Below are 14796 nucleotides of genomic sequence, written 5' to 3'. Positions count from 1 at the left end.
ACGAATCAGATCTGACACTGGTGACTCCCCTGACGGACGATGATGAGCCCGAGTATTCCTCTAAGGAGGGTCTATTTAGCACTGAAGAAGTGAAGATGATCCTGAAGGAAATGGCGGGGGAAATCCAGGTTTTTGAGGCTGAAGCTCTCTTCTCAGATGAAGAATTCGCCATGCTCGAGAACAACACTAAGCAGGATTTAAGCAAGGCAGCTTCTGACATCGTTGAAGCTATGGAGAGGGATTTCCCACTTGAGACAACCAGCAGGGACTGTGGATCAGTCGGATCGAAGGAAACAGCCTTGTGGCAGAAGGTCACGAGGAGAATTAAGACCTTCTTTGTGCATAAATTCATTAAAGAATCTATCCTTAACTTTTTTGCAAAACTGAGGAACAAGTTTGCCAAATCACTTCCCAAAAAGGACAAAGCATCCATGAAGCTGTTAATTGACGGCGTGGATTGGATTGTGGAGGATCTGATCAGAGAGGATGAGAAGGACAATAATGTGATGTGCATTTATAAAAGAATGGCCAGAGACATCACCAATGGGGAGTACGAGCTAACAGAGAAGCACCTGACTGAATTCATATTCTTCCAGCTATCACCGGACAAAAAACAAAAAGTCTCAATGATGGGTTTCATCCGTGCCAAAGTCGACTCCTTCATGAAGCTGTTGTGGAACTGGCTAAACGAGCAGATACAGCTGCATGAAAGGAGGAGCTGCCCCGCCACCGCCGCACTGATGATGATTGAGGGAGTCGTGGAAAAGAGACTACAGCATTAAGGGATGAAGCTGAGGAGACTGAAGGACACATGTGGGACAGGCTAACCTGTGAGGTTATGGTGACTGGGCTGGTGGATCAGATTCTTAAAAAGACTCTGGTCTATCCGTCCAGTGATTCGGTTCTCCCACAGTTAATTCAATTCGGCCAAAATAATTCAATTAGAAATGAAAAATAGAATAGAAAAATGTATTCACAAATTCAATGTGATAAAAAATAAATGATCAATAAATGAAATAAAATCAAAACAGATTTAAAAAGTTGCATTTGTCTTTTAACCTTCCTGATGTTATGTTGAGGTTTGAGTCACACTAAACCTCTGCCTCTGGTTTGAACTGAACTCTCTCTCTTACTTTGGGATTTATCTTTCTCTTTACTATTCAAAGCTTCTCAGAAATCTGTTTTTAAAACACACACACAAAGAGAAGTTTTTTGAGCGCAGTTGTTGGCAGAAGTGGTTAAGTATGACATTATCCACCGCTGTCCTTGGTCCTGAATGTCCGGGCTGCACGGCTCTACTCGTGGTGCTGGTACTTTCCAGGGTCCTGATTTCTAGTTTGCTGGTAAATTAAATACATTTATGGACAAAAGGAAGCAAGGAATAAAGATTTTTTATATTTTGGAGGTCTAACAAACAACCACACTCTTCGCAATATCTAGAAGACGAACTACACTACTACAGTTCTCTAAAATGGTTTGGATTTGGACTGCAGTACCCGTTTTAAACACTAGGGGTCAGAGTTACATATCGCTCCTTTGAGTTGATTTGTTTATTGAGAGAAAATTAAATAAACTAATGAACGTGAAGTCGTATTAGAAGCAGAAATGTTGTATGCTGATTAGATGATTTTGTTTTAATTATTTATAAATAAAGAGTCAATGTATGTCCACTTCTTTAAAGTCAAACTTTTTAGTATTCTTTGTGACGTTGCAAACAGCTGCTGTGATGAAACATCATCAGGATTTTCTTGACATTATCTTTTGAGTTTTTTTGTTTACAGTTTGTATGTATTTTATAGTTGACTAGAAATAATGCTAAGCTGCAGCGCTAGTCAGGTACCTCCTCCTCCTCAAGGTTTGGGGTTTACCGTCTCCTAATGCAGGGGTTCCCAAACTTGCCATGCCAAGGACCCCCATATAGCATAGGCCTCTAGTGCGGCCCCCATATGCTTGTAATTGTGTATTTCATCTTAACTGGTGCAATCACTCTGTGCAATATCAAACTGTATGTCTTAATAGATTTCCATCTTCCTCTTTTTATTTCTATTATTAAAACTTTTAATGCTGATGTCTGTCGAGCTGTTGCAACATGTGAATTTCCTCCAGTTACATGACCCGAGTACCCTCCTTTCAGTGTTTCACCCGCTTAATGCCCGTTCACCCCGCAGGCTGTCAAATGTCTGTTTCCATGCCGGATACAGAAACCATTAAAGGGTTAAGAAGTCAGAGCGGGGGCTTCTGGCTCACCTCCAACATTTCATTCAAATGCTCTCACTGATTAAAACAAAAGTCATTATTAACTTTCCTCTTCGTCTCAGACCTGTGCTCGCTCATATCCGGCAAATGTTGATTAATTTTCACATCATACTTAACCCTGTGATGCGCTGATGAAGAGCATCCCGCGGAGGATGAGGGATGCATGCATGGCATTAACCCCTTGCAGGATGTGCAGATGATTTGATTGCAGGAGGATGAGTGCTTAGCAGGTTTTTCCAACACAGACCTCCTTACATCAAGCTCCATGCACGGCTGAATCTCCCAGCAGATTATGATGTCACGGTGGAGTGGGAATAGCATCAGCTCTTCATCTGAAGCCAGGGATCACCGGCCATGGATTAAGTGCATGCAGGTGGCGGTCTGTGGACGCTGAATGCTCAGCAGCAGCGGGAGCAGACATCATACATGTCGTGTTGGATTTCTTTTGCCGGAGGAGCTCGTAGGAAATTAAAATGTGGATTTATGCCTTCTGAGGATGAAGAGTGAAAGAAAGATCATGAGAGACGACTGACGATTGGTTTCCCTTCTTTGGTAAGCTTTGCTAAGACTTTCCTGCTGCTGCTGCTGCTGCTGCTGCTGCTTCTTCTGCTTTTCAAAGTCATGAGAGATGTTAGACTTACCTGCAAAACAATCTTTAAAGCATAATAAATGAGCCAATCAGTGACGCTTTGAGAAATGTGAATGAAAAAGAACCCTTGTGATGCACCACCCCTTACAAACATTGACTTTATGTTTTGAAGACTGACTCTGCCGCCAGGAACGACCAGTACCAGTAGTCAAGATGAAGGTGAAATGGACCATGCTGGGGATGGTGGTCTTCTTTCTGCTCTCTGTTATCATGACCTTTGGCTTCATATGGCAGTACAGGATACCAAAGCAGAAGAAAGGTAAAGTCTAGCCACCACAGAGGGACAGATTTAGCCCCTCAGACCACACACACACACACACACACACACACACACACACACACACACACACACACACACACACACACACACACACACACACACACACACTTTTTTTAACCCACACAGAATGACTTTTTAACCTGGAGCTTCTTTTAGACCGTGGTTTTCCTTAGCCTCTTAGGTGTAATTGCTTGTTTGCAGGACATGCAGCGCTGTGGGATTAGACAAGGCTGGATATAGAGGCAGCAGGATTAAAGCAGGACTTTAACTCCCCTCCTTCTGAGAGACCGGAGGAGGAGGAGGAGGAGGAGGAGGAGGAGGAGAAGGACGTTTTAGCTGCTCATGCTTCCAGCTTTTGATTGTGACAAACACGCTGCACCTGAAGGAGTTAAAAAGTCTCATCACAAAGAAAACAACAGCTTTGTGACCTTGAATGAAAGCACAGCGACATATTTACAGCACTTAATGACAGATTGCACAATGTTATTGTTTTATGGCTAGAGTGTACAAGCTGCATTTATGTTTAAGCACCTTTGATCTACCACCACCAAGATCAGGTTCAGGTTCAGGGTCAGGTTATTTGATTTGTACCCGTCGGTTGTTTGTTTTATAGCCAGCGAGATAGCGACAGTCAAGAGCGCACTAACTGAGACCAGGACATACCCGACACCAGAGTGCTCCGAGAAAAAAAACAAGACCAAGGCAGGGCGAGACCGAGACAAGACCCAGATTTTATAATTTTATAATTCGCTGCAACACAGAACACAGCGAGAGAGCCCGCTACCGATGTCCATTTCTCTTTTTTTCTTCTGAAGTCACGTTTCATCACACAAGTTTCTGTGAGATCTCGTGTCTGTGAGATGGTTACTCCACACAGAAGGTGTGTGGTTTCGCGGTCTGACCGAGTCATCCAGTGTGTGCCTTCCCACGTTTTTAAAATCTGTTAAGGTTTGAAAATCGTCTCATGTGACAGTGTGCAGGTGTTTGCTTTCATTTATCGATAATAAAAAACAAGAAATTACCCAATTTTAAGGTGCCTTACAAAATCTGTTTCTGTTGCCATGGTATCGAATCAGGTATCATCAGTGTTGGGAGGGTTACTTTTAAAATGTATTCCCCTACAGATTACTGATTACATGTCCTAAAATGTATTCCCTTGGATTACTCAAGTAAAGTAATGTATTCTAAATACTTTTGGATTACTTTTAGCTTACTTCAAAATCGTCTAGCTGACCGTGTTTATCTGGAACACTGAATTTAGTTAACACATGCTTTAGAGAACGATCTAATTACTGTCTTCAGAGAAAAAGTTATGCAAGTACACAAAACACAAATGTGATCAATTTTGTCCAGCAACCTAGTGGTGCCAATACATTTATAGACTAAATGGTAGGCTGCTGGCATGTACAACAGAAGAGGTCCACCACTAGTGGATTGTTTTTAATTCTGCCAAATGTGCTTTCCTTCATCATTCAGCATTCATTTTGCCACTTGTTATACTCTAAGGGCCTGATTTACTAAGCTCCCAATTAAAGAGTACTAAATTGCGTGTTCACTCCAAAACTTTGCACGTTTGGTTGGTGGGCGTTTTGCGGGTGATCTACTAAGAAAATTTGCGTGAATGACACCAGGTGCAAACCTTGTGGAGGCGGTACTATTTAAGTTAGATTTTTGCGTGTTCTACTGGTTTACATCACGGAGAGTTTGGACAGAAAGCAGGATGACTGCAAGCGCAAAATAGGTATTAGTGGGAGAGGCAAATAAACGCACAATACTTTCGAGTTATAGGAGATAAATCTGAATATTACAAAGAAAATTTTGGTTATAAGAAAACATCGGCATTAAACATGGCCTCTATTTTCTTCCCTTAATCTTAAGAATGAAGTGTCATACATTGCGCAGGAGGTGCGAGCTGTGTCCTCTGTGGACCGGGTGCTCTACACTCGCCGTTGTTGCGCACCAGACAGCTGGCCAGCGCTGTGTCTGATCAGACATAAAATGCCCTGGAAAGAGGTATCGAAGACGGGGGTACAAACAGTGGTGAGGTCCCCCAATCCAAGTGTCCTACAGAGTAGCAGCAGCGGGCTTTAGAGGGAGGTGACGCGCGCATTATGGAGAGGAGCGCACCAGAGGGGGCGAGCTGGGGGAGAGACACGCGACCCGAGAAAAAGGAAATCCCCAGTTTAAAATGTAATGTTGGTGAAAAGAGGGAAATAGAAAGACATAAATGTCAATGTTGAAATTCTATAGAATGCAGAGGCTGTGAATGTTCAGTTCTGTTTGGATATATATATGGCAACAATAGCCTGTAGTTTAATCATGGTGTTACTCTTCCTTAACGATTAGAATATTTAATCAAATTAAAAAATGAATGCATGCCATTTATTTTTCTGTCATTTGAAACATGTAAACACTGTGATGTTGCGGCCTTCTTGACCAGGTTTGTAGGTAAAATGTTCTCTGAATTTCCATGCCAAAAATGCATTTTTGTCCTCCTCCTGGTCGTTTTTCTCATCCTCTGCCATTGTCATTCGGTTGTGTGGAAAGTGCTCTCGCGCATTGACTTGCAGCGTACCTGCGCACATAATGCCACCTGCAATCTGCGTGTAGTGCCGTAAAGTAATCCCTACAAGTAATCCTTTTTTGAGAAAGTAACTGTATTCAGAATACACCAATTTAAACTGTAACTATAGCGGAATACAGTTACTCTTATTTTGTATTTTAAATACGTAACGCCGTTACATGTAATCCCTTACTTCCCAACCCTGGGTATCATATCGGTTAAATTCTGCAGTTCCTTAAGTGTCCACTGGAGGCTGGCTCCAGGAAGTCCGAAGTCGTTTTTACAGCAGTAATTTACATGTTTACAGCGTGGTACAAAAAAACGGGGATGTTGAATTGTTTTAAATTGGGCGCCTTGTAACAGTTTTCTCAAGAGGCTTAAAACCCGCCTCAGCTCCAGCTCTCAGCTTGTCGTTAGGTCGACTGAAAGTTAGGCTGAGACAGCATTTCCAACATGGCGGCTGCTGCTGATGAGCCTCCATCGCCCCCTGCAGGAACAGACGGCTGACGTCACTCAGGCTTCGTCCGTTAATATTTACAGTGTATGTTCATTCCCCAGAGGGCAGAAAAGGCTCGATCATCTTGAGGACCAGCTGAGGAATAGTTAGTGAAGACCTACCTCAGGTTACATGGAGGCTCTTAAGGGGTCAGGAGGTCATCAATGTAGTCCTGAGTTGACCCTGTACGAAGCTTTTAAAGTGATCACCAGCTTAGTGAGTCTGAATGTGTTTAAATCCTTATCGATTCCTCGATACATTATGATGAAATGTGTGATGTGTGTGTTTTAATGTTGAAACTGTGAGTTGATGTTGTTCTTGGCCAGCTCTTTATGGAGACCTTTATTGGTCGTCGTTTGAATAAAACCAGTGTAAACATGTGAACTGAAAGTGGAATATTTACACAATTTCTTTTTACTTTACTTATTTTTTTAATGAATGACCATGTTACCAGGAGGAATCTGATTAGGATAAGTTGTGGAGTTACCAGAGAGCCAGAAGGAGTCACCCTTAGCTCGAGATTAATCCTAATCAGATGCCTCCTGGATGCCTCCCACTTGGGAGGTTTTTGGGGAACGCCCAACTGGGAGGAGACCTTGAGGTAGACCCGGAGTTGAGCCTGGGAACACCTCAGACTCCCCCAGGAAGAGCTGGAAAAAATGTGGCTGGAGAGAGGGAAGTCTGAGTTGACTTACTGCACTTGCTGCCACCGCGACCCGACCTCGGATAAGAAATGGGAAAAAAAATATGAATTCAATAAAAATAACTTTAAAGTGTATTTTATATGAAGGATCATTTAATGAAGTCCATTTTCAGACTGTAAGACTGAAAAACAAATGGACCACTTTTGTTCTACAGCCCGACGGATAAGTTGTACCATCATGTTTCATAGCATGCTGAGAATTTCTTTTCCTCTTCCCACAGAAGTCCAAGAGAGAAAAGTGGAAGTAGAGGAGATGTGTCCTCGCTTCCCTGAGCCTGTGCCCCTCCAACATCCCATCACTTCTCTGAGGGTCGCCTTGGAAAAAGTGAATCTCTACATCTCCCGTTTATCTCGCTCACATTAAAACGTTTTATATCCTGAAATAAATCCTGACTGAAGCCTCTCCTCGCAGATCGATATCCTCCTGAGGACGACCGTTTTCAAGACCAAGCTGCCGGCCATATCAGCCATGGTGGTTTTAAACGACTCGGTTCTGTGGAACGGAAACTTTGGCAAGAAAAACATCAGTGACCCGACCTCAGTGGCACCCAATGAGTATACAGTGTACAGGTGAGATGTGCAACAGGTGTGCAAGAGATTACCACAAAATATGACAAGAGGGAAGAGATTTCTACATGCTGAATATTTAGTCTGTAACGTCTTTTGTCCGATTGGAGCTTCTAAGCATGGTATTAGCAGCTCCATTTTCCATCCATACTGATTACCACACATGTTGTAAACTGCAGTCTAATTCTTGTATTCAATGATCTGAGGTTTACAAGTGGAATTAGGGGTAGGGGGTTAGGATTAGACCTTCATTGTAGTCAGTAAACACCATACAGGAGCCGAGATCAATGGGGACTGAAGCACTCTCAAAATTAAGAGCTTAAATCTGATCTGTGCAGCAGCAGAGGGGATGCTTTGTATTATTAAACCAGGAAACATCCATTCAATCAGTGGGAATGAGCATGTGTTAATCCCCATGATTGCAGAATCGCGAGCCTCTCGAAGATCTTCCCCGCTCTGATGCTCTACAAAATGTGGGAGAACGGCGAGGTGGGCTCGTTGGACGACCCCCTGGAGAAGTACGCTGACAACTTCACCATCAAGAACCCGCTGGGGAAAGGCGGGAGGCCAGCCTCGTCGTCTGTCAGGACCTCCGGCAGCAGATCTCCTGCTCTCACCCTGCGCAGGATGGCCAGCCAGCTCTCTGGTAACTCCACGACCTGTTGGAATGAAATGGCAGCCATCTTTGTAAACTGTACAGTCCAGTTCTGGATCAGGCCCATTACCTTTGACTTGATCAGTTATTTACAAGGGTGTCCCTTCCAATTACATATGATGTCAACCAATCAGAGCTCAGTTGGTAATATCGATGTTTTGCACACTCCACTCTACTGCTCCCATCTACTGAATTCAATCCAGAACCATGTGAAAGGGCAGATAAACATTGAAGTCAAGCCCACTAGTGTAAGTTTTCTTGGGCTTTAAAGGCTTTATATGCGATTTTTCACACTTAAATATAATAGAAATCAAGTATATCCTCTGAAAATAACTCTGTGAGTAATGACTGTCTACAATGGGTGTAACACCCGAGTCACACTGTCTGTGATGTTTTCAGAGTTTTCAGAGTCCTATCTTCAGTTTGTTTACATCGTCAGGACGGCTGAGAAGAACATAATAACAAGAATAACATACTGTACTCACTGCTTAACTGTGTTTCTAGATCACGCTCATTTCAGGTAAATTTACATGCAGTGTGAAGATACGAGCATAATAAAGATCGCTAGCATTAGCATGCTAACACAACAATGCTGGTGCTCAAGGGCGACATCTGCTGGATCAAAAAATCACATATAAAGCCTTTAATCAAAATAGACCATTTACTTCAAGAAAAAAAACAAATATCCATCAATCAACCTTTATTTGTAAAGAGGCAATTCATAACATGTTATTTCAAGACGCTTTACAATAAGCAGGATAAAGACTTTACTCTTTTGTGTTACAAAAGAAAAATGGGATAACCCTAACCCTACTTGTAATAAGTTCATGACATAAAGTGGCATTGTGTAACTGGTGGCTCCACTTCCTCTCGCACCATTACATCACCGCCCCTGCTAGCTCAGAAATGTAGGTCCAGACCCTCATACTGGACACAGAGTAGTTCCATTTAAGGACACTACTCCTACAGTGCCCCTTGTTAACCCTTGTTTACATAAAAGAGAGAGTACCTGCATCTACACTGAGCTGCGTCCAGAGATAGAGCTAATCAGCTCAGAGTAAAGAGGAGGGATTAACAGAGGGGGGAAGCCCTGCTGGAGGCAGAAGTCCATCTGCAGGTTTAATTCAGGACACTCAAAACATGATCCGAACTGCTGAATAGTACATACAAAGAAAAGAGGAGCACTTTTATGACAATGACTGTTGGAAAAGATCCTTAAACAAAGCACAAGACGACTTGACATTTTTATAAAATGATGGCTTAAGATGAGAAGTCAGCAGATAACCAACGATACTACCAATTATATTAGGGGAAAAAACATGTCTGTACCAAATTTAACCTAAATCCATCTGATATTTGTTGGGATAAACCATTCTGAACTTCCTTTAGTGGCAACAATGATGGTGACATTGTGGGGAGGGGGTCACTGGAGTCAGTACAACATATTATCTGTTTGTGTCAATACATGTAGAAGATGTTGAGATATTTATCTTACAGGTGGAGTTTTGTCTTTTTTGTTGTTCATGACAGTATAACGGGGTTTCAGTCCAATATAACTGCTGGACCAGACATCCATTCATGGACCCCATTGGTTATCATCACAAGCCTCATAAGGGCCAATACTTCAGGGGATCTAAACAGATATTGGCTTTGGTCCTGGTTTACAGTCGGACTACCAACTTGAGATCTATAAATAAAGTTGGAATTAAGACTCAACATTGATAGGATTGTTTACAAGGAGCCAGTTTATCCTCTAACAACAAGTTGACAAAGAGCTAAGTCTTAGTCAGCAATAGTCGATGGGTTCTTAGATCTCATGTAGCCAATGTGCATTTCCCCTCTTTAGCTCAAGACACAAAATGTTTTCCTGCCTGCTTCAGCTTGCTCGAAGGAATTTAGCCAATACTTCTTGGGCTTGGAAATGGAAACTATTCAAACACTGCCAACCCTGCCAATTGTCTATATTCTGCTTTTGTTAGAGCCAGGCTGCCGGTGTAATACTGAAATAAACTCTGTACTTGAATGTGTGTGAAGTGTATCCATTCAGCTTTCAAGTGAAGCTCTTGTGAATGTATTCAGTTAGTTCTGAAGTGTTGGTTTAACCTGGCAATTTGAATGAGCTCTGCATGACTCTGTTTATCAAAGGAGAGCCATTTTCTGTTTGTTTGAGAAATGTGCAAACACAACACACATAGCGGGCACTCCTCATTGGCAGAATAAAGGTCATGTCAAAGTGGTGGATTAAGCTCTAAAACATCTGGGGATTTTTTTTTAAGGAAGATTATTTGGTATTCCCCCCTCTTTAAAGATACCAGTGCACTTATAGATTGAACAAACCACAGATTTTTATCTCCAGTTTTACTCACTAAGGTTTTTTTTTCTATATTTCGACAGGGTTACCCAGAAGATTAAGGTCAACTAATCTCCTCTGGAGCGGTGACACAGAGGAAGCCCTTAATTTGTTACAGGATGATGTCCTCGTGGCCGATCCAGGCACCAAGTAAGGGCGCGGTCACACTGGCCATCCGTACCGTGCTGTACCCAAGCACGATTGCCCCCCCGCAGCGCCATTCCCCCACCGCGCGGCATGCGGTCATACTACACAGGACTATCCGTGCCTAAGCACGATTACCACTTGTACATAACGTCTTAATACAACACATGCACGCTTTATGTTATTATGAAGCGTGCTCAGTTTACAAACAGGCGGACGAGAGAGAGAGAAAAAGAGACGCGCAGTCGAGTCCGCGTCTGCACATCAGAGAAAAACACAGAGCATGACAGCTACTTTTCTGACTTTACAACTTATTTTAAGCCATTTTAATCAGACACAGCAATAAATAAATTAATTGTTCTCCGATGTGCAGGCGTCTGCGTGGACTCACGCACATCGGAGAACAACACAGATCATGACAGCTACTTTGTGTCTTATATTGTGTCATTTTAGTCAGATACAGCCATGAAACTCTGGATTTCTCCATAATGAAGGCTGTCAGCGTTGTTTACCCACGTGCTTGTGCTCATGCATGAAGTGTACCGTGCTGAAGCACACCTCTCCAAAGTGTGCCAAGGCCAAGGAAGTGTACCGTGCCTGAGCATGATACGGAGCGGTCACACTGGTCAAACGAACTGGACTTTAGTGTTGAAGCGTGCTTGGGCACGGTACGGATGGCCAGTGTGACCGTGCCCTAAGACTCTGACGCCTTCCTGGGTTGCTGTAATTTTGAATGTGACAACGTTAAATCTGTACATGTATGTAGTCTAAAAAAAAAAGTGTCTTGGTCGATTGAAAACATGGTATGAATCTTACCCTTAAAAGCAGAACCAGACAGTTGGATATCGCCAATGTTTGCAGTAAATTCTATGCACGGATAGATCTTTTTGTAAAATATAATAAATAATTTGTCCCTACTGGTCCTTTAAATAACCTCATGTGAAGTGATGGATTGATTTTGTTTATTTGGAACTCTTCTAAATATGTTACTTGTTGGGGTTTACTGCGGGCGGCTTATTTGTGGGTGGCTGTGGCTCAGTTGGTAGAGTCGTCACCTCTCAACCAGAAGGTCGAGGGGTTGATCCCCAGCTGGGCAACATGTCCGATGTGTCCTTGGGCAAGACACTTAACCCCGAATTGCTCCCTCTGCTTCGGTGGTGGTGTATGAATGGGATTAGTTACTTCTGATGGATGATACTACATAGCGATCACTACTATCAGTGTGTGAATGTGTAGGTGTGACATGCAGTGTAAAAGCGCTTTGAGTAGTCAGAAGACTAGTAAAGTGCTATATTAACTCAAGTCCATTTATCATTTACTGCTGGAGAAAAAACTAACTTTGCTGTCTGTTTCCCTCAGATGTCATTACAGCAATGTTGCTTTCTCGTTATTGGCCAACGTCTTGGCCAGGAAGGTGGCTGGCACAGACTTTGAGAGCTGGTTGTCTGAAAACATTCTGAAGCAGCTCAACATGGAGGACACCGGCTTCAACATAACTCCGGCCGTTCAGAAGAGAATGGCCGTTGGCGTGTACAGCAACGGCCAGCCGGCTCCCCTCTACAACCTGGGCTGGTATCGACCCGCGGGTCAGATGTATTCCACCGCTGCTGATATGGCCAAGCTCATGATGGGTCTTCTGGGCGCTTACAGTGGGAGACCCCTTCGCCAGGACACCCTGAACACGATGATGACGCCGCTCTACAAATGCCACAGCAGCTACTTCGCCAACTCCACGGGAACGCCGTGGGAGATCAACGATCAGCATGGCTACGACGTCGTGAGGAAAGACGGGGACCTGGACGGCTACGCTGCGACACTCTCACTGGTGCCAAAGCTCAAGCTGGGAATGGTGGTCCTGATGTCCGGGGTCCGGCCTTCAGATAAAGACCTTGTGACTCAGGCCTACAGCTTGCTCATCCCTGCAATGGAGAGCGCCTTCAGGGAAGCTAAACGGACCCTCAGACCGCCACCCAACCCATATCCATATGTGGGCTTCTATACTTACAGGAACATGACTTTCTATCAGATTAAGGTGGATTCAGACGGGGTGCTGATCATGCAGCAGTTTGGACCACAGGTCGACACAACCGTGCCGTCCAAGTACCGGACTATTCGCCTGGACTACCTGCAGGAGAGAGTGTTCAGGGTGGTGTTCGAGAAGCCGTACCCGTGCAAGCTGAAGGTTCACACTGCCTCGGTCTCCCTGGAGGCGCAGGACCGACAGCTCTTTAACTTTTACCTTTTCAACAAGAGGGGCATATCGCCAGGGTTCGACTCCCCAGGACTCAACACTTACAAGGTGACGCGGATAGGAGGCAGACCGTACTTTGCGTCATGAGGACAGGAAAGAGACGCTCATCAAGTTCATCACTGGAACTCGGATTTGTGGGAAACATGATATGGCGACACCTGGTAGTTTTTTTGACTGACAGTCCAGTAATCAAGTGTTCATTGTCTTGGATTCTACCTTGCCTAGGGTGAAGTGAATATTCTGGATTTATTTTGTATCATTATTATTATTATCTTGTCCTCTAACCATAGCTCCAATTCTCTCATGTAGTCTTGTTGAAATATTCATATTAATTTTAAAGCTATTCTTCAGCACAAACTAACTGATAAAAATGTTTACTGTATAAATGCTTGCCGCCACGTGATTGGTCGATGGACAATGTGGCGGTAACTCTCTTTGACCTTTAAGTGCCTGCAGTGTGACCCAGCTAAGAGGAAAAACACAAGTGAGTGACAGGTCAAGTGATCAACATTTCCACCATGACAGTATGTAAACATGTTTATTTGGAACAGGAGAACAAGACAGTACGCTGAATAAAACCTGTGTTGTATACAGAGGTTTTGTCAAGTCTGATTTTAGTGTTTATTCAGCACAGATGTTCGAAATATGGTGTTACGCTCTTTTCTTTTGTCTTCACAGTTCGTCATGATGCTCGAGTGCTTATGGGAAACACGGGTTAATATGAATACTATAAATAAATAATAAAGTGAATAGTACCGCAACAAACCGTTGAGAAAGACTACAAGGCTACATTTTTAGTTGTTTGCATGATCACAAATGTTTGCATTAACCAAAGAAAACAGAATCAGGAGCTCATAGTTATGATAAAATATCTCATTATTATGACTGGAAACTGGGAAAGTGCCACGTACTGCAGTCACTGCTTTGTTTTGAACCACTGCACTGCCACAGATGCATTTCAAATTCATGAATTTATCTTTTTTTTAAAGATTTATTTTTGGGATTTTTGTGCCTTTAATGGAGAGACAGGACAGTGGATAGAGTCGGAAATCAGGGAGAGAGAGAGAGAGAGAGTGGGGAACGACATGCGGGAAAGGAGCCACAGGCTGGATTTGAACCTCGGCCGCCCGCTTGAAAGACTATGGCCTCCATACATGGGGCGCTCGCACTAACCACTGCACTACCAGCGCCCAAAATTCATGAATCTATATCCACGAAGCGTCCCGTCTTGTATCAGTTTAACTCCTCTTGCTACGACTTGAGATGCCTGCTCAATGTTGACGTACTAATATGAACGCCATCAACACATTTATAGGGACATCAATGTTTCCCAGTGTCATTCAGAGTAGGAACTAAAAGCAGAAAGAACCCGATTAGCGCTGTAATTACATACTGCCTTATTCTAGCGTTAGCTATGATTGACATCGGCCTGTTCAAAAGAGTGCATTATCAGTAAAAGCAAGATGAATTCAACTGAATCTGAGATGCATTTGACTCCGTTTGGCCTTTCCAAAGACGTGTTTAGGTGTTGTATAGGAACATTGAGTGTTTATGTTGTCCTAAGACAGACTTTAAAATAGATTTTAGAGCAGACAGCCGGTGCATAGAGTCGTCCCCATGCAGAGAAAAAAACCTTGTGCAACCCTCCTGTCAAAGGAAATGAAGCTGTCATTGATTTGTAGTCCTTATTATCAGTATTAGAGCGCAGAGTACTGAACACACGCTTATCAGCAACCGAAAAGCACAACAACATTTTCTTCAAAATTTTCCACAGCTCGAGACAGCAGAGCGACTTTATGGCTTCATGATCAGAGTCTGATGTTTATTATTAACTACCCTTCAGGTGCCGCCTGAGGTGTGTACTAACCAAGCCCTCTATAAA

At 43.3% G+C, this 14796-nt stretch overlaps 1 protein-coding gene across 1 annotated transcript; it reads left to right on the top strand.

Moving 5' to 3' along the window:
- Positions 1–2670: 2670 nt before the first annotated feature.
- On the top strand, positions 2671–13505 carry LOC132989932 (putative beta-lactamase-like 1). The gene is made up of 7 exons (XM_061057876.1): positions 2671–2808; positions 3018–3164; positions 7169–7272; positions 7360–7517; positions 7940–8160; positions 10564–10669; positions 12023–13505. The coding sequence occupies exons 2-7, from the start codon at positions 3059–3061 to the stop codon at positions 12999–13001; spliced, it is 1674 nt and encodes a 557-aa protein (XP_060913859.1). The 5' UTR covers positions 2671–2808; positions 3018–3058; the 3' UTR covers positions 13002–13505.
- The last annotated feature ends 1291 nt before the right edge of the window (positions 13506–14796 follow it).

Source organism: Labrus mixtus, chromosome 15 (genome assembly GCF_963584025.1).
Source record: "Labrus mixtus chromosome 15, fLabMix1.1, whole genome shotgun sequence".
NCBI lineage: Eukaryota > Metazoa > Chordata > Actinopteri > Labriformes > Labridae > Labrus > Labrus mixtus.
This window is presented reverse-complemented; position numbering and strand designations above follow the sequence as displayed.